This window comes from Antedon mediterranea, chromosome 6 (genome assembly GCF_964355755.1).
Source record: "Antedon mediterranea chromosome 6, ecAntMedi1.1, whole genome shotgun sequence".
NCBI classification, from domain to species: Eukaryota; Metazoa; Echinodermata; class Crinoidea; order Comatulida; family Antedonidae; genus Antedon; species Antedon mediterranea.
In genome coordinates this window covers 1,822,125-1,844,646 of record NC_092675.1, presented here as the reverse complement: position 1 = coordinate 1,844,646, position 22,522 = coordinate 1,822,125, and the positions used below count along the sequence as shown (strand labels likewise).

At 31.9% G+C, this 22,522-nt stretch overlaps 1 protein-coding gene across 4 annotated transcripts; it reads left to right on the top strand.

Moving 5' to 3' along the window:
* The first annotated feature begins 2,187 nt into the window (after nt 1-2,187).
* On the top strand, nt 2,188-19,156 carry LOC140051026 (uncharacterized). Of its 4 annotated transcripts, XR_011845478.1 has the most exons (13): nt 2,188-2,333; nt 2,690-2,844; nt 6,989-7,601; nt 9,591-9,651; nt 10,128-10,198; nt 10,497-10,529; nt 12,775-12,857; nt 13,120-13,187; nt 13,800-13,977; nt 14,307-14,469; nt 14,923-15,009; nt 15,540-15,622; nt 17,424-19,156. XR_011845478.1 is itself a non-coding variant. In XM_072096094.1 (12 exons), exons 2-12 carry the CDS (start codon nt 2,839-2,841, stop codon nt 15,566-15,568), a joined length of 1,392 nt encoding a protein of 463 aa, XP_071952195.1. In that variant the 5' UTR covers nt 2,188-2,333; nt 2,756-2,838; the 3' UTR covers nt 15,569-19,156. The 4 variants fall into 4 exon arrangements, 3 of the variants coding, with proteins under 3 accessions (XP_071952195.1, XP_071952194.1, XP_071952196.1); XM_072096094.1 differs by having other exon boundaries at nt 2,756-2,844; nt 15,540-19,156; XM_072096093.1 differs by having other exon boundaries at nt 15,540-19,156.
* The last annotated feature ends 3,366 nt before the right edge of the window (nt 19,157-22,522 follow it).

Here is a 22,522-nt window from a genome sequence, read left to right as displayed (position 1 = left end):
CAATTATCACCTTTGATAATTATAATGTTAAATTTCAACTATCCAGATTCGAATTTTAGGTTGGGTTTTAAAAAACTTTACTTCATATGCTTCAATTTCAAGATCTGCTTAAAACATATTTATTTATTTATTTATTTATTTATTCTACCATAAACTTTTATTCACAACATATTAGTAGGCCTACAATACAATATCTTGCATGAAACGGATATTTAAAAATACACTATAATGTGTAACGGTAGAATTATAATTATAATGTAAAAGATTAACAAAATAAAAATTGAACAGTGTTGTGTGTTGATCGCGAATGACTAACAATACCATCTTTCCCACAGCACATGTGCACACTAATTTGCATAACAAACGCACGGCATACCAAACTACGATGAGATAAAATTAATTCTCTTCCAAACACGTAACGAAGTGAGAATTAATTCCCTTTTTTTACATTAAAATAAATTGAAGGAGCTAAACATAAAATTTAAACTATCAAAGCAGTTGAGAGCCAAAAAAAAAGATGGTAAATGTGCTCTCCCTACCTCAGCACTAAGGCCCTGCCACAGCCTTTTGGGGTCATTTCCACCACATCACCAGATGCATTGATGTTGTCGCCTCATGATGTGTGGTGGAAAGGGGGACGTATGATCTGTGAACCCCAAACACAGTGGCTCGCATAGCCTTAACTCTATTCCACCCACCAGCGTGGGAATCGAACCCACGACATACGTGTTGTTAACATGACGCTGAGACGACTGAGCTAACTGATCATTTTGGTTTTAGCAAGGTTAATAGGATATTTATGACGTAATGATCAATTACGTAATACACGTATAAATAGACTATTATCAGCTTTTCAGTCATGTACTTGGTGGCGTAACGGGTAATGCTCAGTTTTGAGTGCTATCGGCTGGGGTTCGACGGATATTTTTTTTTTTTTTAATATTTTTTTTTTTGTTAATAAAATATGTGACACTGTATTGTCGAACAAGTATGGTACCATACCGGTAGAGGTATTCAAATATGCTTAATACGAAAAGATATTAAAATTCAGTGAATTATTTATATTTTATATCACTGTGCTCCACTGGCTCCAAGTTGGGTCCACTTGAGCACAGTGTATTAACATACGAAAAGATAATAAAATTCCATAAATTATTTCTATTTTATATCACTGTGCTCGCCTGGTGCCATTGGGTACACTTGAGTACATTGTAGGCCTATTAAAATACGAAAAGATATTACAATTCAGTGACTTATTTCTATTTTATATCACTGTGCTCCACTGACGCCAAATTGGGTCCACTTGAGCACAATGTATTAAAATACGAAAAGATATTAACATTCAGTGACTTATTTCGATTTTATATCAATGTGCTTCCCTGGTACCAAATTGGGTCCACTTGAGCACAGTGTATTAAAATACGAAAAGATATTAAAAGTCAGTGACTTATTTCTATTTTATATCACTCTGTGCTCCCCTGGCTCCAAATAGGGTTCAATTGAGCAAAGTGTATTAAAATACGAAAAGATATTAAAATTCAGTGACTTATTTCTATTTTATATCACTGTGCTCCCCTGGCTCCAAATTGGGTCCACTTGAGCACAGTGTGTATTTAACATACGAAAAGATATTAAAATTCAGTGACTTATTTCTATTTTATATCACTATGCTCCCCGGGCTCCAAATTGGGTCCACATGAGCACAATGTAATAACATACGAAACGATATTAAAATGAGTGACTTATTTCTATTTTATATCACTGTGCTCCACTGGCTCCAAATTGTGTCCACTTGAGCACAGTGTATTAGCATACGAAAAGATATTACCTTTCAATGACTTGTTTCTATTTATATCACTGTGCTCCACTGGCTCCAAATTGGGTCCACTTGAGCACAGTGTATTAACATACGAAAAGATATTAAAATTAGTGACTTATTTCTATTTTATATAGTCACTGTGCTCCACCGGTGCTAAATTTGGTCCACTGAACCAGTTATCGTAGTACTATTTCTATTTCGGAAGTAAATAAAGGCATAAATGGCGCTCCGTAGGAGTAGAGAATGCTCGATCGTCGTCGAAAAGACGCTCTGAAAATACCTCTTTTTTTTAGAAATATTGAATGCCGCCCTCTTTAGTTTAACCGGCCAATGAACCCGGAAACTTTGAGTGGTAAATAAAAGTTTTGTTGTGGTGGAGTGTGTTGTGTGCTGAATAAAACAGGATCATCCACCTACATTATGTACTTGGGAATCCCTTATACCTGTGGCCGTATTGCAGGCTAGGAGAAAAAATAGTGGATTATATCTGGTACCATAATTTACTTTCAACACGGTAAAATATATTTTGTTGTCTCATGTTATATACTTAGATCGGTAGGCCTAGCACAATCATATTTTAAGTTTGGTAAACAGACGTGACAGATGAGGTGGTGTGCCGCATACCATCCTTTTGATTAGACGCGGGGTTTACGGTAAACCACCAAGTCTACCCACAAGCACGTCCATTGGTTCCCTATCAATTGTTTTGTACTTACACAAATAAACGAGTTTAGATTATTACTGTTTTCTGTTCTGTATTTTATTTCTCATTGATTTAATTTATATATTTAGAGAATCATTTTTTATTACACAGCAGTAGTTTGTGTGAGCATGAGTTTTATCCCTGATTTTGTTTCCGTTATCATTTAGCAACCTAGGCCCACTTGTATTGTCAATTTCCTTGTTGATGTTCAGTGTTGATTCATGTTGATTTAGTTGAATGAGAAGGAAAAACAACTTATCATCGCAGTAACATCCATACGTACAGGTGTTATATCTGTATCTGTGTGACTGCCAATATGTCGGTGAGTATAAACATTAATATATAAATAGATTTTTAATTATACCTTCTTTATATTACCAGGCATTCATTTAACATGGCAATGTACAGTTGTCATGGTGACACCTTTCTGGACTCAACAAAGTTTTCCGTTATACGAGTGTTCCCCTAAAGGCATGTAGTATTAAAACATGACTCTATAATGGGAAAGTGTCCTCATAAACAGATGTGTCCCCTGAAAAGGGGTGTGAAAAGGGGTGTAACGAAGGAATGCCTCCACGTTAATTAAAAAGTGCCAGAATATGACATTACCTTCTGTGTTTGTGTCAAATATCTATCAGAGTTTAGTGATTGGTTTATCATATAGGCCATAGATTAATTGTGTGAATTTGTTAAATATACAAAGACACCACTAACGTTTCAAAAATTATATTACATTATGGAAATAATTTTTCCATTTTTATTTTACTGTAACCTTAACCCTATATTGTGTGATATATTCAATAAGTCAATGTTTAAAGATTCAATAAATAAAAAACAAAAAAGGATGTCCTTATACAGTATGCTTCATAGTTATTTCAAAACATTTCATTATTTAAATTAAAACTATAAAATACTAACATTATTTGTATAATAATGATATAAGAATACATTTGCTTCATTTAATACATGTTTGGATCTGGAGGTCACAGCAATGTTTTTCCAACTTCCTCTATTAGTATTCTACCATTTCCTCATTCTCATCCTTGTTTTACAAAGCAAAAGTGTAAATTTCGCTCTTCACTGGTTTTACAATTGACCTACAAACTATGAATAAGTTAGGTCATGTTAATTCATTGTGGGCATACAGAGAATGGCTTCCTCACTGTACAGTATTACTGTATACAGTACACACTGTTGATACTGTACTACTATTGACCAAACAACTGAATTGTCAGTTAGGGGACACCTTCACAACCCAACAAAATTTCTCTTTAGGGGTGTCCCCTGAAATGGAACTGGTCGTCACTTTTTCGTTTCATGCTAAGTTGTCATCTTTGAAATATCCCCTGAATAGGGGTGTCCACTGAATAAGGTTGTCCCCTTGAATATAGGTATGTCCTCTTTGGTATGTCCTTTAGTAGGGTTGTCCCCTAAATAGGTGTGTCCCAAACGAAGGGTTCTTTTGGCGCAGAACAAACAGCTCACCTTTTTCCAAAACAAAAAAAAAACACATTTTTTCATGACTAATCTCACTACTAATTGTATTTCCCGATAAAAATTCTTACACATGAGTTAATTATTTACAAAAACAACTCATAGGAAACTCTTGTGTATCATTCATTCTCCCCAAATCTACTCTGGCTTTTTAAATGTTATGGCATGTTCAATAGAGGTTTCTCATCGTAGTTCGAAACATATGCTAGTTTGTTTTCTATGAAAGTGTCCCTTTAAAATGGTGTCCTCCTCTAAATATAGGTTTCCCATAGTGTTTAAAACATACATTTTCCTTGTTTATTTCATGAAAGTGGTCCTTTGTTATAGGTAAATAAAGAAAGTATGAAAGTTGGGTGGCCCCTAAATAGAGGTTTAACTATATCATTCGCTTTGTACTGTACATTAGTTTTAAAACTTTACTCACATCAAATGGTTAGTCTTGAGTATTAGTATAAGAAAATTCATATTTCAAAACCTTTTGTCAAACTGCTTTTAGTTATCTGATAAGATAGACAAAGGTAGTTCAGATAGTTCTCTCAATCAATCAGTTTATTTTCATTATAGATTGTAAATTTCTATCATCCATTAGATCCTGTTTTGGTAGGCTAGATTTCCTGTTGCGATGTTAATAATCGGCATCAATACCAAGGAATTGTATGGTTTAGAATACAGGTCAATTTACACAGACAAGTGGTAACGGGAATAACAAATAGAATCTATGATATTATTCCTTATAACCATTTACACACAACGCGGAGCAGAGGGGTGAATTCCTCTCAGGAAAGATACAGATTCTACGTGGGACAAGCTATGCGATTTTCCATTTACCGTTACGGCTCGTCTGTGTAATTGGCCTTACAACTTGATCATCTGATTTGTCATTTTATTTTATCTTATAAAGAAACATGAAACCTGGAAAACAACCAAGTATATTGAGCGTAATAAAATTTAAATGCTTGAATTATGCTGGCTTTAGGCAAAAACAACTTCTTCTTATCACATGGTGACGAAAAACCAATTAAATTACACAAATTACGCTGTTTAAATTTAGTAATATTTAGTTAGCCAGAAGCACTATAACTAATAGGCCTACTGTTGCCATAAGGTCATGACCCCTTTCTTGGATCATGTCATAACAGTCTGAAGAAAATATTTAACCAGTCATAGCAGGCCAAACACTTGAAGTCTTGAAATCAGAAGGGAAATTCCCCACTATTTAATTGATTGAGTCTGTTGTCACCAATTGTATAGTGTGAGAAAAATGTAATGACAGATTTTTAACTCACTTGTAATTTAAATGTTTATTGGCATTTGATCAATATATTATTATAGCGATACATTTTGATTTTGACTTTTTGTATTTATCATTTCATGTTCTGAGGGACCCAAAGCAATCCTCGTAAAAGCTCCAGTGGTCTAATAGAGAATCTCCATATTAAAATGCAGAGATCAAGTTCAAATCATCTTTTCATCTTTACTTTTTCACAATTATTTTATGTGTTTGGTCCTGGCTAGTAAAGCTTTTCACTGTACAATACGTACAGTACATTGCATGTGTGTTGAAGAGGGGAGAATATTATCAAAGACATGGAGTTGAAAGATTCTGTTATATTCAACAAGATGGAGCAAACTTGAATAGAACTGTCAGGCTTTGAATGAATGAACATAATATAAACATGACAATATTATTGTAATAATATAATATAATATCTATGTAACCTTTTTCCCAAAATAATTCACACACAGTATTCCATTGTTGGTTTACACTAGCTTTATGGAAACGTTTCCGTGAAGTCAACCCATTACTATTATTTGAGCAACCTTCAGGTACTTATGTGGGACTTTTCCTGGTTTTATTTCAATGATTGAACTCTGACCTTGGTCTTCCTCATGGGAACTAATACTTATGATCCATGAATTTTAACAATGATCTGAACTACAAATGATGATGCCTGCTGCTCACTAATAATGACATTGAAACTTTATGAATATAAGATAGTGTCTTCTTAATGTATATGATACACTAACCTACAGTACCTAGCCTAACTCTTTCTGGTTTTACCATGGAGGTATATTTTTTACCTCCATGGTTTTACTTTATTGTTTTTATTAATTTCTGCATTTCAGCATTGTCATTTATTTTTCAGTAATTTGCCTTTTGGATTTAATAACCTACTGTATTTACATCTACATTATGCTGCAGTACTGAGTTTTATAATTGGTTTTAAGGAAATTAATGTAAACAAAACTCTACCTGAATTTAAAAGGAGAAAATCAATTAATAAAAAGTCTAATAAGTAGACACTGACTGACATTTATCATATATAAAGTATTCCTTCCTAAATAAAGAATAAACTCTAAATAGTACTATAATAGCGTCAGGTTAGAATTTCTCGAACACATTTATAGAACAATGATTTGTGTGATTTCCTGGAGCCTAAAATGATAGCCACATCCACTGCTGGGGTTGACGAAATCATCAGACAATGAATCAATGTACAGTAGTATATTTTTAAAATATTCAATAATAGACCTACACGAAAATTGTATCGTATAATTCAATTTTTAGAAACAATTGGTATGTTCATTCCCTCATCCCATTTTTAATGTTTATCTAATTGTAATTATAATATATATAGACTTTTAGATTACCTTGATGTTAGAACATCACAACAGTTAAATACTAGAACATAAACCCAGTCAGATGAATACCATTAATATATAATAGTTTTCAAAAGAATCATCATAAAGGTCATATTTACGTTACTCTTTACCTTAACATAATGTGTACTATTAAATTATTTTACAGTAATTTTTGCTTTTACTTATAAGAAGATGCATGTATATTTCCTACATTTTTCTTTACTGTAGCAGTTAAGTACAGATCTTTTATTTCCTTCTGAAACTATAGACTTGTTCAAACAATAATTTATAAAAGATAATAAAGTAATTTTTATTATTATTTTCTATAGGAAACACCATCGGCATCAGTTAGTAATTTATTAAAACAATTTAATGCTAATCCACCGGTGATTGGTGTGAGAAAACCTGAAGTTACACCGAAACCAAAACCGCAACCAAAACTGCATCCAAAACCTACAGAAAATGGAAGAAACAATAATCATAATGAGAACGAAGTTGACCCACCATCCACCACACCAAAACCAACAAAATTACCACCAAAACCTGGTAGCATCCGACCTAAGGACTTCGGTATTCAACCAAACATTGCTCAAAGCATAACGCAAGTGAAACTAAGACGAGCACCGCCACCTAAGGAACCTATAAAAACTTCAACCACCCCATCTGAAGAAACTGAATTTTCTCAAGCTTTAAAAAAACGGAACAGTAAAAAAACTTTGAATTATGATGGTGGTGATAAAGAAAATAAAGGTTTATCCAGCAAAAGTTCTGTAAAAAACAGGAGTGGATCTTCGTCAAGTACTGAATCTAATATAAGTAATTCAAGTAGTCTTATTTTAGCTGCCGGAGGAAAACCTCAAAGGGCGGAGCTGCCTTCAATAAAAGAATGTGGTTTTCGCCCTCCAAAAAAAGCCAAGCCTCCACTTGTGCGATTGCCAAAAGGTAAGTTTTTAAAATAATTTATCAGAAATTTTTCACATTCACAATATTCATTTGAGTGTTTACATATTTGATATTTCAGAGACTATGTTAAAAATGACTCTCTCTCCACTTTACAAATTTTGATTAAAGTTACTGTACATGATATATAATACCTTTGGACATTGATTTTGGTATCCATAATACATTTTTTTTTTATATTATCATAATCATATGTTTAAATAAAGTTGGAAAAACATCATACTAAAGACTCATCAGTAGACCCTATAATACTGCACATCATGAGTCTATTCCTTGTGGAATCACGTTATCCATTCATGGTGGTGAAATAATTTCTCCAATTGACTGATTGTCAGTCAATGAATGGTCAATCATTTGTGACCAATCAGGAAGCAGCGCTCAGTAAAAGGAAACTAGACATACTTTTGTTGTTGACCTTTATTTTTGTACATATTGAACGGTCAACAGTGCATATATTTGTTTTAAAACGGAATCTTTCTGAATTAAATTGGGCGAGTTCAAATAGCTTAAAAAACTTCTCGGTTTTAAAACATTGATTTAGTAAAAATAGGCATAGTGACGTGTTTGCTAATACAAACAGAATTATATGATATATAAGTTGTGAGGAATACAACAAACAATAAACAACAATTGTATATTTATTTACATATTTATTTAAGCATGAATAAGGCAAACCCTTGCGGCAAACCGGAGGTGAGAGAAAATTGATACATTGCGTAATAGAATTGAAGGAAATTGTGGGTTTAATAATAGGTATATTAAAATAATACAATAGACGGAAAAAATCTTTGCTTTATTGCCGGGATTTTCTTATATTATTTATTAATGCATAAAAAAACTGTTTGCCAGGGATGATGAATTTAATGTTAATTAATTCATTTTTTAATATGACATTGTAATTATGAATAATAACATACAGTATACCATGGAGTTTTACCATGGTTTTTACTACCAGTTGATGTTTGTATATATTCTCCCACTCAGAAGTATTTAGTACCAATTTTTAAAAAGAAACTAAATTTATTTTATAATGGTATTTTTCCTTCACAGCAAAAACAAACCAAACAGAAACTAGATCTTGTCAATACATGTAATTAAGTAGCATGTGTATTTGAAGGAGAAATGTATAATACATGAATCAGTGATGATAATGTAATACAAAATCTAATGATAGCTAGCTATTAGAAAGCAATCATGTTATGTAATGTAAACATGATTGATGAAACATTCTCCAACAGCAGTGTGTGCCATTGTTTGACCGTACAGTAGACAAGTATGGCATGTAACACTCTGAAATTATTTGTTAATACTTCCTTATTTGTGAAAGCACTTGTTTTTGTGAAGACAAATTGATCTATTAGCTATTTATCTGAATATCGTCCACCAACAGCTTCCCCTACACTTACAGTATGTAAAAAATTGATGATATTTTACCAAATTAACATTTTTATGTAATAAATGTTGAATAATCATGACTTTAAAGGACACCCTTATTAAAGGGACACCAGTGCAGAGGTATCACGCCCCTAGCGTTTTGGAACTTTTTCGACATATTTTTTCTCTGGGCACTGCTCAAGGCCCCCATAAGCTCCATGGCATGGGTTTAGCCATTGAGCGCTCATAGCCATTACGTCACTGAGGGACACTTTCATTTGAAATTAACAAGAGAAATTATATGGTATATATTTATTTTAATGATACAAAAATGAACAGTATTGTGTACAGTGTAACAAACACCTCATTAACATTATTTACCTGGATTAACAAGATCCACTCCAAATGCTATCATATTTAATGGCATAATTGTCATCCATGACTGAATATCTATTTGACTCGTTTTCATTAACTACGCTGTCGTAGTCTGTCTAACCAATAGCATTGGTTAGGTTGATTATTGACTGTATGCAGAGATGTTATACTTTTTTTTTCACCATTTTAATTTATTTGATCAAAACTTTTTTCTCTCCACAGCCACTCAAGCCAAACCAAAGCCAGTTATAAAACCAAAACCAACAAGACAAGTTTCATTAATGTAAGACAATTCAATGTACAGATTTAACCGTTACAGTATGAGAAATATTAGGGTACATCTACAGGACTCATCAAAGTGTCCCCTAAAGCTCTGTCTTCACTATTTAACTAGTTTGACAAAATAGGTGTAATGTGCCTAAATATGGTAGTGATATGCCCAACTATGGCAGTGATATGCCCTCTTATGGCAGTGATATGCCCTCTTATGGCAGTGATATGACATCAGCATGTCCATATACAGTATGGGCACGTCCATATACAGTATGGGCACATCATATTTTGTTGTCACATAAAGTTTGATATTGTAGACAGAGCTGTAGATAGGGGTTAAGGGTTTGTGTGTACCAATAGAGTGGTTGTACTGTAATTCTGTTTGATATTTTAACAGGATTTTTGAATATCAGATACACAATTCATTGAACTAAAATTATAGTGCATTGTAGAAATAAGAAATTTAATTTTATTTTATTTAAATAGTCAACCAACGTCTGATTCAGATGAAGAAATCCAAGAGGATATATATGATGACACTGAAACGCCTGCACCACGTGAGTTTTCTACAGATAACATGTTTGAATACTTTGGTTTATGTGAAAAGCTGAATTTGATTCCACTTTTAATACAGTGCAGATAAAGCTAAATAGTGCATACTATTGCATGCCATGTGACCCACAATCGTCCAATCAAATTACAGGAATTTTTTTAGGTGTCATATAACTTCATAGTTAACATAGATACTTTTAAAATGAAGGTGAGTTCCGTGTTCATTCTTAATGGGATGAGCTGTTTTTAATAAGCTACATTTTAAAAAGAAATCTTCTACTAATTTGTTAAATTCTATTTCAGGCATGCCGAATATTGATAAATTTGGTAAAAACTGTAAGTGTTTATCAAAAGTGATAAATGTTGGCATCATTGTGTTTGTCCATTATATGTGTACATCATTTCATGTGTCTTGTAATAATTGGTTGTGGTTTTTTTTTGGTAGCACACGCACATAAACAAATTTGTAAGCACTATTCGCATCTTAAACACTGTCTACATTAGTTTGACAAAAAAAAAGTTTGATGTTCCCAAATATGGTAGTGATATGCCTAAATATGATAGTGATATGACATTATCATGTCCATATAGGGTACATCACATTTTTGTCACATAAAGTTTGATAGTGTAGACAGAGCTTTAAGTGCATTTCAAATGGAAATTGGAGTGGATATTGATCAGGGTGGCTGATGATTGAAAACAAATAATGGCATGCGAATTAAGCACACAATTATGCTAGAAGTAAACTTGCCCAATTTACAACAAAACCCTGTGCTAGAGGGTACTGGCATATGAAAATGCACTACTAAAACAGAAAGGCAAAAAAAACGGCGGAAGGTATCAGGATTGCAGCAAAATACAATGCTAGAAGTTACAATAAATATTGATTTAGAAAATAATGCTAGATTTGAGAGAAAATACAGATTTTACAAAATAATGCTAGAATTACAGTAATGCTATAGGAAAATGTGAATTTAAATGAATTGATGACTTGCAATAATGCTAGATAGGTATAATTATGCTAAATTTGGCCACTACGGTATTGACATTGCGTGGGACAGCCTTGTTCGGCTACAGACCACTGTCTGTCAACTGTTATTATACTTCTACTGTCAAATTTGATCAATATTATTCTCATCATATCAACATCACATCACATATCAACTTCAGCTTGTAAACATTGTGAAATGAAATGTCAATATTACATAATACAACAAAGTAATTCAAATTTTTATTCAATACATATTTCACCATATTAATAATATTCTTCTGTCAACATCACATTATTGGGTTTGTTCAACATCCTGCTAACATAACATTTTGTGTAAACTATCATTTTTAATTTATTGCACAAATTGAAAGCCTTTGGGACATAACCTTTTTGGAAACTGTGCATTATTGTATGTTCATGGTAAGCTCATCAATGTACCATATTCCACACTTGAATTATTAAAGGCCAATTCACACAGACGAGTGGTAACAGTAAACGGAAAACCACGTAACTTGTCTCTCGCATAGAATCTATATACATCCTCATCGGAAACCACCCCGTCGCTCCGCGGTGTATGTACAATGGTCATAAAGAATAACATAGATTCTATTTTTTTATTACCGTTAACACTCATCTGTGAAATTCGCTCTTTTAACATTTTATAACAGCTAAAACAATTACTTGTTGAAATGTGACATACATTAATAGGATTATGTCATTAATTATTCATTAATAATCTTTTTCAGCAAATTAAGCTCATGGAAACTCCTCCCTGTTCTCAATTATTTTCAAGTATAAAGTTTGTGTAATATGTCCCTTAATTATCATTATTGATTCAAATAATTCACATAAAATGGAATTTTAATGATATTCAATTGTCTAAAGCTCTGTCTACACTATCAAACTAGTTGACAAAAAGAGTGTGATATACCCAAATATGGTAGTGATATGGCCAAATATGGTAGTGATATGACATCATCGTGTCTATACACATCACCTTTTTTCACATAAAGTTTGATAGTGTAGACTAAATCATTTAAGTAAAATGTCAAAGGTTAGCTGCAAAGTTAATATTTTTCTATGAACATTTAGTGGGGATTACATATTTACGAAAACAATGTATACACATTGTTTGTGTTTAACAATTGTCACCATTAATATAAAAAAAACCTGTACTTTAGCTATTGTGCTGTGGAATGGCAGAAGAATGAGACATTTATACAAACAGGTTAAAAAATGAAAATTTCTTTTATAGTCTAGCAACACAATAAGAGCCTGGCACTGATAACAAAAATGAATAAAATTACCCAAAGTTCAAGTACTTTTAGTTTTGTCAGTTTTATTAATAACAATAATGCATTTTGTAGTCTTGAATTTATTTTTTATATGCTTGGTGCATCAGTGCAAGACATTCATTGTTTGTAAAATGTGTGTGTTAAACACTTTTCATACATGAAAAAGGACTACTAACATCAGAAACTCAATGTTTAATGGTTGCACATATCAATTTGTCTTATATGTTACCAAAAACATATATATCTATGTGCTGTATCGAGTATATTTAAATTTTATTCTTATTTTGTATTCCAGCTCCATTATCAAATATTCCAAATTATCAATCTGCTCCTAAAATTGATCAGTCCAGTGATTTTGGAGAAACATATGACACAGTGGTGAGTATAAATTACCAAGGAAAAAGTTTTCCCGATTGTGGGACACAACAAGATAAGATAAATTGCCTGGGAAAAATGCTTTATCAAATTGTAAAAATTGTTTTTATAGCCACTAAATTTGTATTGATTTTATAAAAATAAAATTTAAGATACTATTTTTCAAGCCTGTTGATTTAAGTAAATCCTTTAAACTAAATGATGTGTGTGAGGTTTAGTTACAACTCTTAAACTTGTGAAATAATAATTATAATCATTTTTTTAGGGAGACACAGGGGAGGACATATATGAGGCAGTAGATTCATCTGAAATAGAAGCACGAATGCCTCCTGGGTATGCTAATTTGTATTTGCATATTTAATTAACATTCAAATGCAGTTGTGCAATGCATGAGTAAATAGAAATATTTCAACTTGTGCTGACCTACGACCTAACTCTAGGCTATGTCAATTCATAGTGCACATGTTTCTAGGTCTGACTGACGACACATCAAGTGACCTGACATAGCTAGATTGTTGGAAATTGAAAGCATATAGTGTTTATTTAATAATAAACAATATGAAGCTAAGAACCTGTGTAATAATGTAGGTGTGGCAAACATTGAGAAGTGTTGCATGATTTTTAAATTTAAAAATGAAATTATGCATTAATCGGATCAGTATACAGTATGTGTAAAATATATTAATTCTTTCTTTACACTGTACATTAAAGTAAGGTTTTAAGCCTGTATTTCTTGAGTCAGGAAATTCTCGGTATTGCATCTAAATTTGTCCAGTAGGAAAATACCATGATACAGTATCTCATGTGTTTCACATGTGATACCTGCATCATAGATTGCTGTGTTACAGAATTTACCTCTGCTGGACAGGTATTGAGAAGATACAGCACTGGTGTCTAATTGGTACATACAAGTTTAAAAATTAAGACATTTCTTTTTCCTTTAAGCATGAACGTCTCTCAAGAAGAGACGCAAGAAGATAAAACTACAGAGAAACAAAGAAAGGAATTAGAAAAGCAGAGGAAAAAAGAGGAGGAGAAAAAGGAAAAGGAACGCCTTAAAAAGGAAAGAGAAGAAAAGAAGAGGAAAGAAAAAGAAGACAAAGACAATAGGAAGAAATTTAATGTAAGTTTTTTTGAATAAGATAAAGAAAATATAGAATAGATAATTAAAACATGATGTAAAGATATTCTATTTTGTGCCAAACTTACCTGGACAAACCGTCAATAGCCCTCTCTCTCCAAAGAGAGGATAGGATTTGCTTTGCCCTTATCTTTTCTTTGGAAATTCTTATGTTCTCTGTAACACTTATATACTACCAACACCACTGTTGGTTTGTGTAAATTAAATTAAAATTAAATCTTAAATACTTTTGTTTAACTAATTTTGTAGCTACTAGCTAAATGAAATATACTGTTATAAATTTTTTATAAATATACTTTATTGTATTACAGATAAAAGGAGATATTAAGGTACTGCGTGAGATAGTTGTAACAGAACCATATGCAGCGAAGGACAAACTTGATATAGGATGTTACAGTGGGGAGCAACTAGAGTTAATACGTGAAGATAATAATCCAGAGGATCGCTATCTTGTACGCAACAAACAAGGAGTCTGTAAGATATTATATTGTTGTTTTGTAATCCAGTATCTATAAGTAAAAATATATGTAAAGGTAGGTTTGGAAGCAATGAAATAATTTATTTCTTTTTGGAAACTATTTTGTGCCTAGCTTACCTGGATAAACCAACATTGGCCTATTCTCTCCAAGAACAAAGCTACAACTTGAATATATAACATTTTAAAAAACACCCCTATAATGGTAAATTCCATAACCCTGCCTTCAAATTACTAGTGTAACCTTTAGAAGAAGATATACTAAATTATAGAAACCATAATTGAATGGTGGCTTTCGTCAAGCGAATTATGTGAGAAAATTCAATACTCCAGAAGCCAGTCTGTTTTATTAGAAACTAAAATAAAAAATTGACTTTCTTTTTTAGGAATCACATGATGTAGTTTAGTCATGATAAAATTTGCAAACTACATTATATTAATTTTTCTTTTAGATGGATATGTACAGATATATTGCGTTGACAGGAATGAACCACAAGAACTATATGATGATGTGGATATACAGATTCCAGAAGACTTTGGTAAGTATAGTGACCTTTGGGGTCATCATTGGTTTAGTATCAGTGACTTTTAGGTCATCAATGGTTTAGTATCAGTGACATTTAGGATCATCATTAGTTTAGTATCAATGACCTTTAAGGTCGTCATTGGTTTATTATCAGTGACATTTAGGGTCATCATTGGTTTAGTATCAGTGACCTTTAGGGTCATCATTTGTTTAGTATCAGTGACCTTTAGGTCATCATTGGTTTAGTATCAGTGACCTTTAGGGTCATCATTGGTTTAGTATCAGTGACCTTTAGGGTCATCATTGGTTTAGTATCAGTGACTGCTCATACTCTATAGCTGAGCAATGCTAGAAGTCCTAGAAGAAGAAAACTTTATTTTCTTCAACCCCCTATTGCATATTTATAAGCTATTGGTATGATATTAATTTATGTTTGTTTTTATTAAATCAATAAAACATGATTAAATTGTATAATGGATTGTTTCTCATGCACTGTTTTTTACTATAAATGATGTTAAACTTTAAACTATCTTTTTTCCACAGAAGAAGAAGTTTACGACATGTGCACATGACAAGTTTTAGACAACATATCTACTCTACATCAAGGTTTTCAGAGAATATTCAAGGTGCCAATATTATAAAGGTTTAAAATAATAAATCATATAATAATAATTCAAATAAGTATACAGTGATAGCTTACCATTCACACAGGGTACACTACTAGCCACAGGTCCAATTCAATAACAAGTTACTGTATACAATATTTCATTATTTTAGTGTAACAGGTCAAAGTTTATTAGTTCACAATATCAAGGAACTCGGTTGTAAATTTCAGTAGACATAGGGTACACTAGAACAGGACACCTTCTGAAGTGACTCCTAAATATAGGGTGTCCCCTGCCTCCTTAAGTTCTGTCTACACTATAAAACTTTAGGCCTATGTGAGAAAAAAATTTGAACATGATGATGTCATATCACTACCATATTTGGGCACATCACACTCTTTTGTGAAACTAGTTTGATAGTGCTTTTTCCATTGATCAAATTCACATGCAATTTTCACCTGTATTGCTGTGTATAATACCTTTTTTTTAATGTTTCAAGTTCCTCTAATAGTATACCAACATCTAACGCAAAAGGCATAGGCCATACAGTTTAAATCAAATTATTCTACCCATCTACTAAACCACTGAAAACCTTTTGGAATTGTTATGGTACATGGTATATAATTGTTCAATATATTATGTAGTTTTGCACTGTGCAATTGATAGAACATTTCCATTACAACTTTAATAGTTAAATATAGTTTAGTCTGTATATATTTTACTTGAAATATCAAACAGGAGATCATATTTGTTGTTTTTTTTTTGTTTACTTGTAAACAACCTAACCGAATACAATATGTTTCGGTTGCTAACCATTTTAACTTCAACATGATTGGAATTTAGACTACTATATATGGCGGAAGATCATTTTTTCCATGATGTTTGACCAAAACCCATATCTCCAGATTAATAAATGGTGGTTGTGGTATTCTGACCGCTTAGTTTGTATTTGAACGATTAGTAATACAAACAGCTGTATTATCTAACTTAATTCTGATTAATTCTGGATTTTACTGTGTAGGCATGCACACAATAATGAGCTTATCTACATAGTTGTAGTTGCTACAGAGAAATCAAATCAATACCAGACACCCTTGGGTGGGCCCTAGTCAAATTTTCTTGAAGTCTGCTTTTAACTAAATGGTTCTGAAAGAGTCTGGTATTGGAAATGTTAATTTTTATTTGCTAATTTTCCTACTTGTTTGTACCATAATAAAAAAGATAATAAATAATGGATCCATTTTGGAATAAAACCAATGCTTAATGAATTTTCCTCAAAACAATAAAATAGATAAATATAAAGATGTAGATGTTAATAGATATATAGTTTGTTGTTTATGTATAATTTTGTAAGTAAACAACAGTAAAATAGTATTTTGAGTAAAATAAACATTTTTTGTAACCAGTGTCAAACACCTTTTGAGCTAAATTTTTTCAATTGTATAAAAGTGTGTTTGAAAATAGTTTATTACATACTTTATGATTATTTTTTTAATTAAGTAAATATATCATATTAAGAAATAATTAGGCATTAAATATTTAATTTCAAAATATGTTTTTGTTTCTGATACATTTTTTATTAAATTAATCGCTGAATTTAGAGAGTCTGGATTATTGAATCAAGCATGTGTACATCTAGCCCCATTGTGTCAAGCATGTGTACATCTAGCCCCATTGTGTCAAGCATGTGTACATCTAGCCCCATTGTGTCAAGCATGTGTACATTTAGCCTCATTGTGACGTAAAGTGGGGGTTTTTTGTGTGTTATATTTCATGTTTCTATTGCATTATTTTATACTTAATTATTGGAATTCAAATTTAGTGAGTTGGGGCGAGCACTTCCAAAATTAATGTATCAAAGAATATAACTGTTATCCTATCAAGTATTCAGTGAAAGGTTTTTTTTAAATTATCTTTTAATAATTTTTTAAATAATATAGAATTATGTATATATTAGAATTCTTATTTAATTTTACTATATGCTGCTTTAAATAAAAGTATACATTTTTGCTTTATACAAAATATACATTTTATTAACACTGTTTTTATCTGCTTTGAGAAAAACATTATTTTGGTTGCCAAACGAATCCTTTGCTGATTAATTAAAAAGCTTTCATTTTAATGAATTTGTTTGTAATTATTTGTACTAATATTTTAAATATTAAAATCATGATTACAAAAATGTTAGTGACTATAGTTTGTGACTAATTTTGATACGACCTGGTTATAAAGTATGTTACAGCGTTGCTTATTTGTTGTACAGTATATCTAGTAGAATACAATATTGTTATTGTTTGCGTGTTATGTATATCATATTTTTATTTGTGTGTTTTTGTTGCATTCCAGTTGTTTAATCAATTAATATAATGTCAATAATATCTGTTATTTGTATATTGTTATTAATTATGAATGAAATAATTTAATACTATTATAATATTAAATATTATTTAGTTGTTTGATGATTAAATGATAGTAGTTATACCACCTGAGACAGCACCACCTCAAGGCTTCAGAATAAGCACAAAGTAAACTCACTTTTAAGTTTCTTTTTGTTTTGTATAAATCTAATTGTATTATGATATTTTTAGATTTTTAAATTTTAAATCTATTTAATTTAAGAAAACTTACATTATTTGCAGATAAAATATGTACTGTATAGTATACTATATGCTGTTACTTTTTCGTATCAAATATGTAATCGTTTTATGCATAATGTAGACAAAGATTCACAGGTTACCAAGGGTAGTTCAGGCAGTGCTAATATTAATAATACTGTACAGTAAAACATAGACATTAAAAAGCTACCTACCTGGACAGTGGCGTAACGGCTATGAGTGTTCACTGCCTAAACCTAGGGGCCCCCACAGCATTTGAAAGTGTTGGAGAGCCTCTTAGGAGTGCTAAATCATGGGCCTACCTTCTCCCCCTGTGTTATGCCGCTGCATCTGGTTCTTCCCTGGTTACAAAGTATATTTCTTTGTTTTGCTTCATTTGTTTAAAAGTAGGTGAACCAAAGGTTTGGAATGATACCTCATATTCCTAAACCATTCCATATTATAATAATTAAAAAAACAAATTAAACAAATTCATTGAACACCATTCCAAAAAAAAAAATATTTTAATATATATATATATATATCTCTCTATGCCTGCAAATTTATATATAGTTATGATACTTCACGTTGTGTTTATATCGTAATATCCGTTCCGAGCCCTCTTGTATGCTGAACTTTCTGTTGACTGGGACAAACCACTAATCTCCTTAAAGATCAATATTGGATGCCATAATTAAAAACTTTTATTCTGGCAATAATAAATAAATATTACAATAAATAATAAATGACGGCAGGACCAGTGCATGTTTGCTTTTGAATTAAGAGTCCAAGAAATATTATTTTAAATGGTAAAACTAAAATAATGGTAGTTGGTCTTTTTTTTTTTTTTTTTTTTATTTATTATCATGTTGTCATTAATTAAAAATACTATATGTTTGAAATATTTGTATTCTCTAATAAATAATACAAAAATATGTTTTTTGTGTTTAAGTTCAATATATTCACCGTTCAAGTTCATTATATTCACCGTTCAAGTTCATGTACAAATTGTGTACCAATGAATCCCTGTAAAGGGATTTTGTCGAAAATTAGTGGCCAAATGTGGACCTTTTTATTTTTTGGCAAAACTTTGTCATATAATACCATAAGATAATAATAACGCTATTTACGTGCACATAACCCTATATACGTGCACATAACGCTATATACGTGCACATAACGCTATATACGTGCACATAACGCTATATACGTGCACATAACGCTATATACGTGCACATAACGCTATATACGTGCACGTAACGCTATATACGTGCACGTAACGCTATATACGTGCACGTAACCCTATATACGTGCACGTAACGCTATATACGTGCACGTAACCCTATATACGTGCACGTAACGCTATATACGTGCACATAACGCTATATACATGCACATAACACTATATACGTGCACGTAACGCTATATACGTGCACATAACGCTATATACATGCACATAACACTATATACATGCACCTAACGCTATACATGCACATAACGCTATATACGTGCACAAACGCTATAATACGTGCACATAACGCTATATACGTGCACATAACGCTATATACGTGCACATAACGCTATAATACGTGCACATAACGCTATATACGTGCACATAACCCTATATACGTGCACATAACGCTATATACGTGCACATAACGCTATAATACGTGCACGTAACGCTATATACGTGTACATAACGCTATATACGTGTACATAACGCTATATACGTGCACATAACGCTATATACGTGCACATACCCCAATATACGTGCACTTATGGTAATACTGTATTATCTCATTTTGAAATGTTCATATTTTCGTCATTTTTCAAGAAAATCCATGTACTATAGTATACGGATTTTGTCTGAAATTGGGCAAATATGGACCCTTTTATTTTTGGACAAAACTTTGTTATATGATACCATAAGATGATAATAACGCTATATACGTGCACTTATAGTAATATTAGCTCATTTTGAAATGTTTATATTTTCCTAATTTTTTCGTCAAATATATATATACGTGCACATAACGCTATATACGTGCACATAACGCTATATACGTGCACATAACGCTATATACGTGCACATAACGCTATATACGTGCACATAACGCTATATACGTGCACATAATGCTATATACGTGCACATAACGCTATATACGTGCACATAACGCTATATACGTGCACATAACCCTATATACGTGCACATAATGCTATATACGTGTACATAACGCTATATACGTGCACATAACGCTATATACGTGTACATAACCCTATATACGTGCACATAATGCTATATACGTGTACATAATGCTATATACGTGTACATAATGCTATATACGTGCACGTAACCCTATATAAATGCACGTAACCCTATATACGTGTACGTAACGCTATATACGTGTACATAACCCTATACACGTGCACATAACGCTATATACGTGCACATAACCCTATATACGTGCACGTAACCCTATACACGTGCACATAACGCTATATACGTGCACATAATGCTATATACGTGCACATAATGCTATATACGTGCACATAATGCTATATACGTGCACATAACGCAATATACGTGCACTTATAGTAATATTAGCTCATTTTAATATGTTTATATTACATGAATGTTTCAATATACTATTATAATTTGTATTACACTTTATTCAAACCTTGGACACATGTAGAAATAGAATACTGTAGAATATATACATAGTCTTTTTATATAAATGATCTACCTGTTATCTATATGCACTGCCTTACAGGGCTTTCCATTCTCCTACTCGTTAATATACCTATTTTTAATATATAATACTTTAAAGACAAATTTTTGTCTTAATCTTAATGGGATATTTACAAAATAATAACATTGCAAATAATTTCATCTATAATTATCTAAAAGTGAACACAAATTGCTTATTCTAAAACAATCAAATCAAACAGACAGTTTTAATTATTGAATGGATTTATGCACAAATTTACAAAATTATATCTATATTAAGTTACATTCACATTTAAGTTTCATTTCAAGGAACAAAAGATGGCGCCATGTTGTTAAATGATGAAGAGTTGAACAGCGGCGTCTTTCGTTCCATAAAACGTATAACCAGTGTGATTTTAGCTTTATTCTAAGGTGATAAAATGTTACAGTACAATGCACATAAAAATAAATGTATATATTTTTATTTGACAGTGAAAAAATACAGAATATAGTCACCAACATGTTTTAGTATATCCAACTTGCCCTCAGTATCTTTTTAACCGGCTTCTTTCTAGTTTGATGAAAAAAGTGTGATGTGCCCAAATATGTTAGTGATAAAAAAATGGTACTGATATGACATCATCATGTCCATATATGGACACATTACATTTTTTTGTAAAATAAAGTTTGATAGTGTAGACAGGGCTTCAATTAATACATGATTGGTCCAATGAACAGTCCCATATCTACGCAATGAATATCTGTTTCCAAATGACACCCCTTGCTTTCCATGGTATAGAAGATGCTACTAATATTACAGCTAATTTGAATACAGTATGTGTGAAAAAACAGAATTTTGTGTGATCTACCCTGTTGAAAATTGGTCTGGGTTTCTGCACTGAAAGACAGTTTGACAGAGCATGGACAAATAAACACTTCTACCAGATGTATTTATGAGGATTTTCAACGATTGGTCACTAATAAAGAACCACTATTGGAGAATACAATTGCCAGCCAGTATCAAATTTACAAATACATAAAGTGGGTTGCCGTTTAGTAATTTTTTGAGTCAAACTCTTAACAACTATGACCAGACATGTTAAGAGTCCTCATTCAATGAAGATTGTTTTACAACTAGTCACTAGAGACCTTCTGAATACAATTTCCAGGCACCATATACAATATCTAAATATAGTGTACTGTTATAAACTAAATAACATACTGAATCTCAGACTCAATTAACTACGGACATTGATTTGAACATCTGCAAAAAGTAACTTGTTACAAGTTGTAACCAGGTTTGCGTAATGTGAAGATAATTTGTGATGAATCTGGTTTTTTTTTTATTCAGAGATTATTCGAGTTGTTACTGTGCATGTGTAACTGACCAATCGCAGTACATGGTGCTAATAATAGCGCTCTCAACTAAACAATTTGTTAATAATTCAATTTACAAATTTAATAGCAAGTTTGTAAGATCTCTTTAGATTCATTGGCCACAAGCTTTTTTTTCACGCTGCTGCTCTAGCCCGCTACGTCACACGAGATGACTCATTCATTAGATGAAATCAAGCAGCTTTATAGTACTACACTTTGACATTTTTGTTAAAATGGAAACTC

Coding starts and splice junctions, on each gene's coding strand:
- LOC140051026 (XM_072096094.1), top strand. Junction 12,858..13,119: donor GAGAAACATATGACACAGTG/GTGAGTATAAAT, acceptor TCATTTTTTTAG/GGAGACACAGGGGAGGACAT. Junction 15,010..15,539: donor ACAGATTCCAGAAGACTTTG/GTAAGTATAGTG, acceptor TTTTTTCCACAG/AAGAAGAAGTTTACGACATG.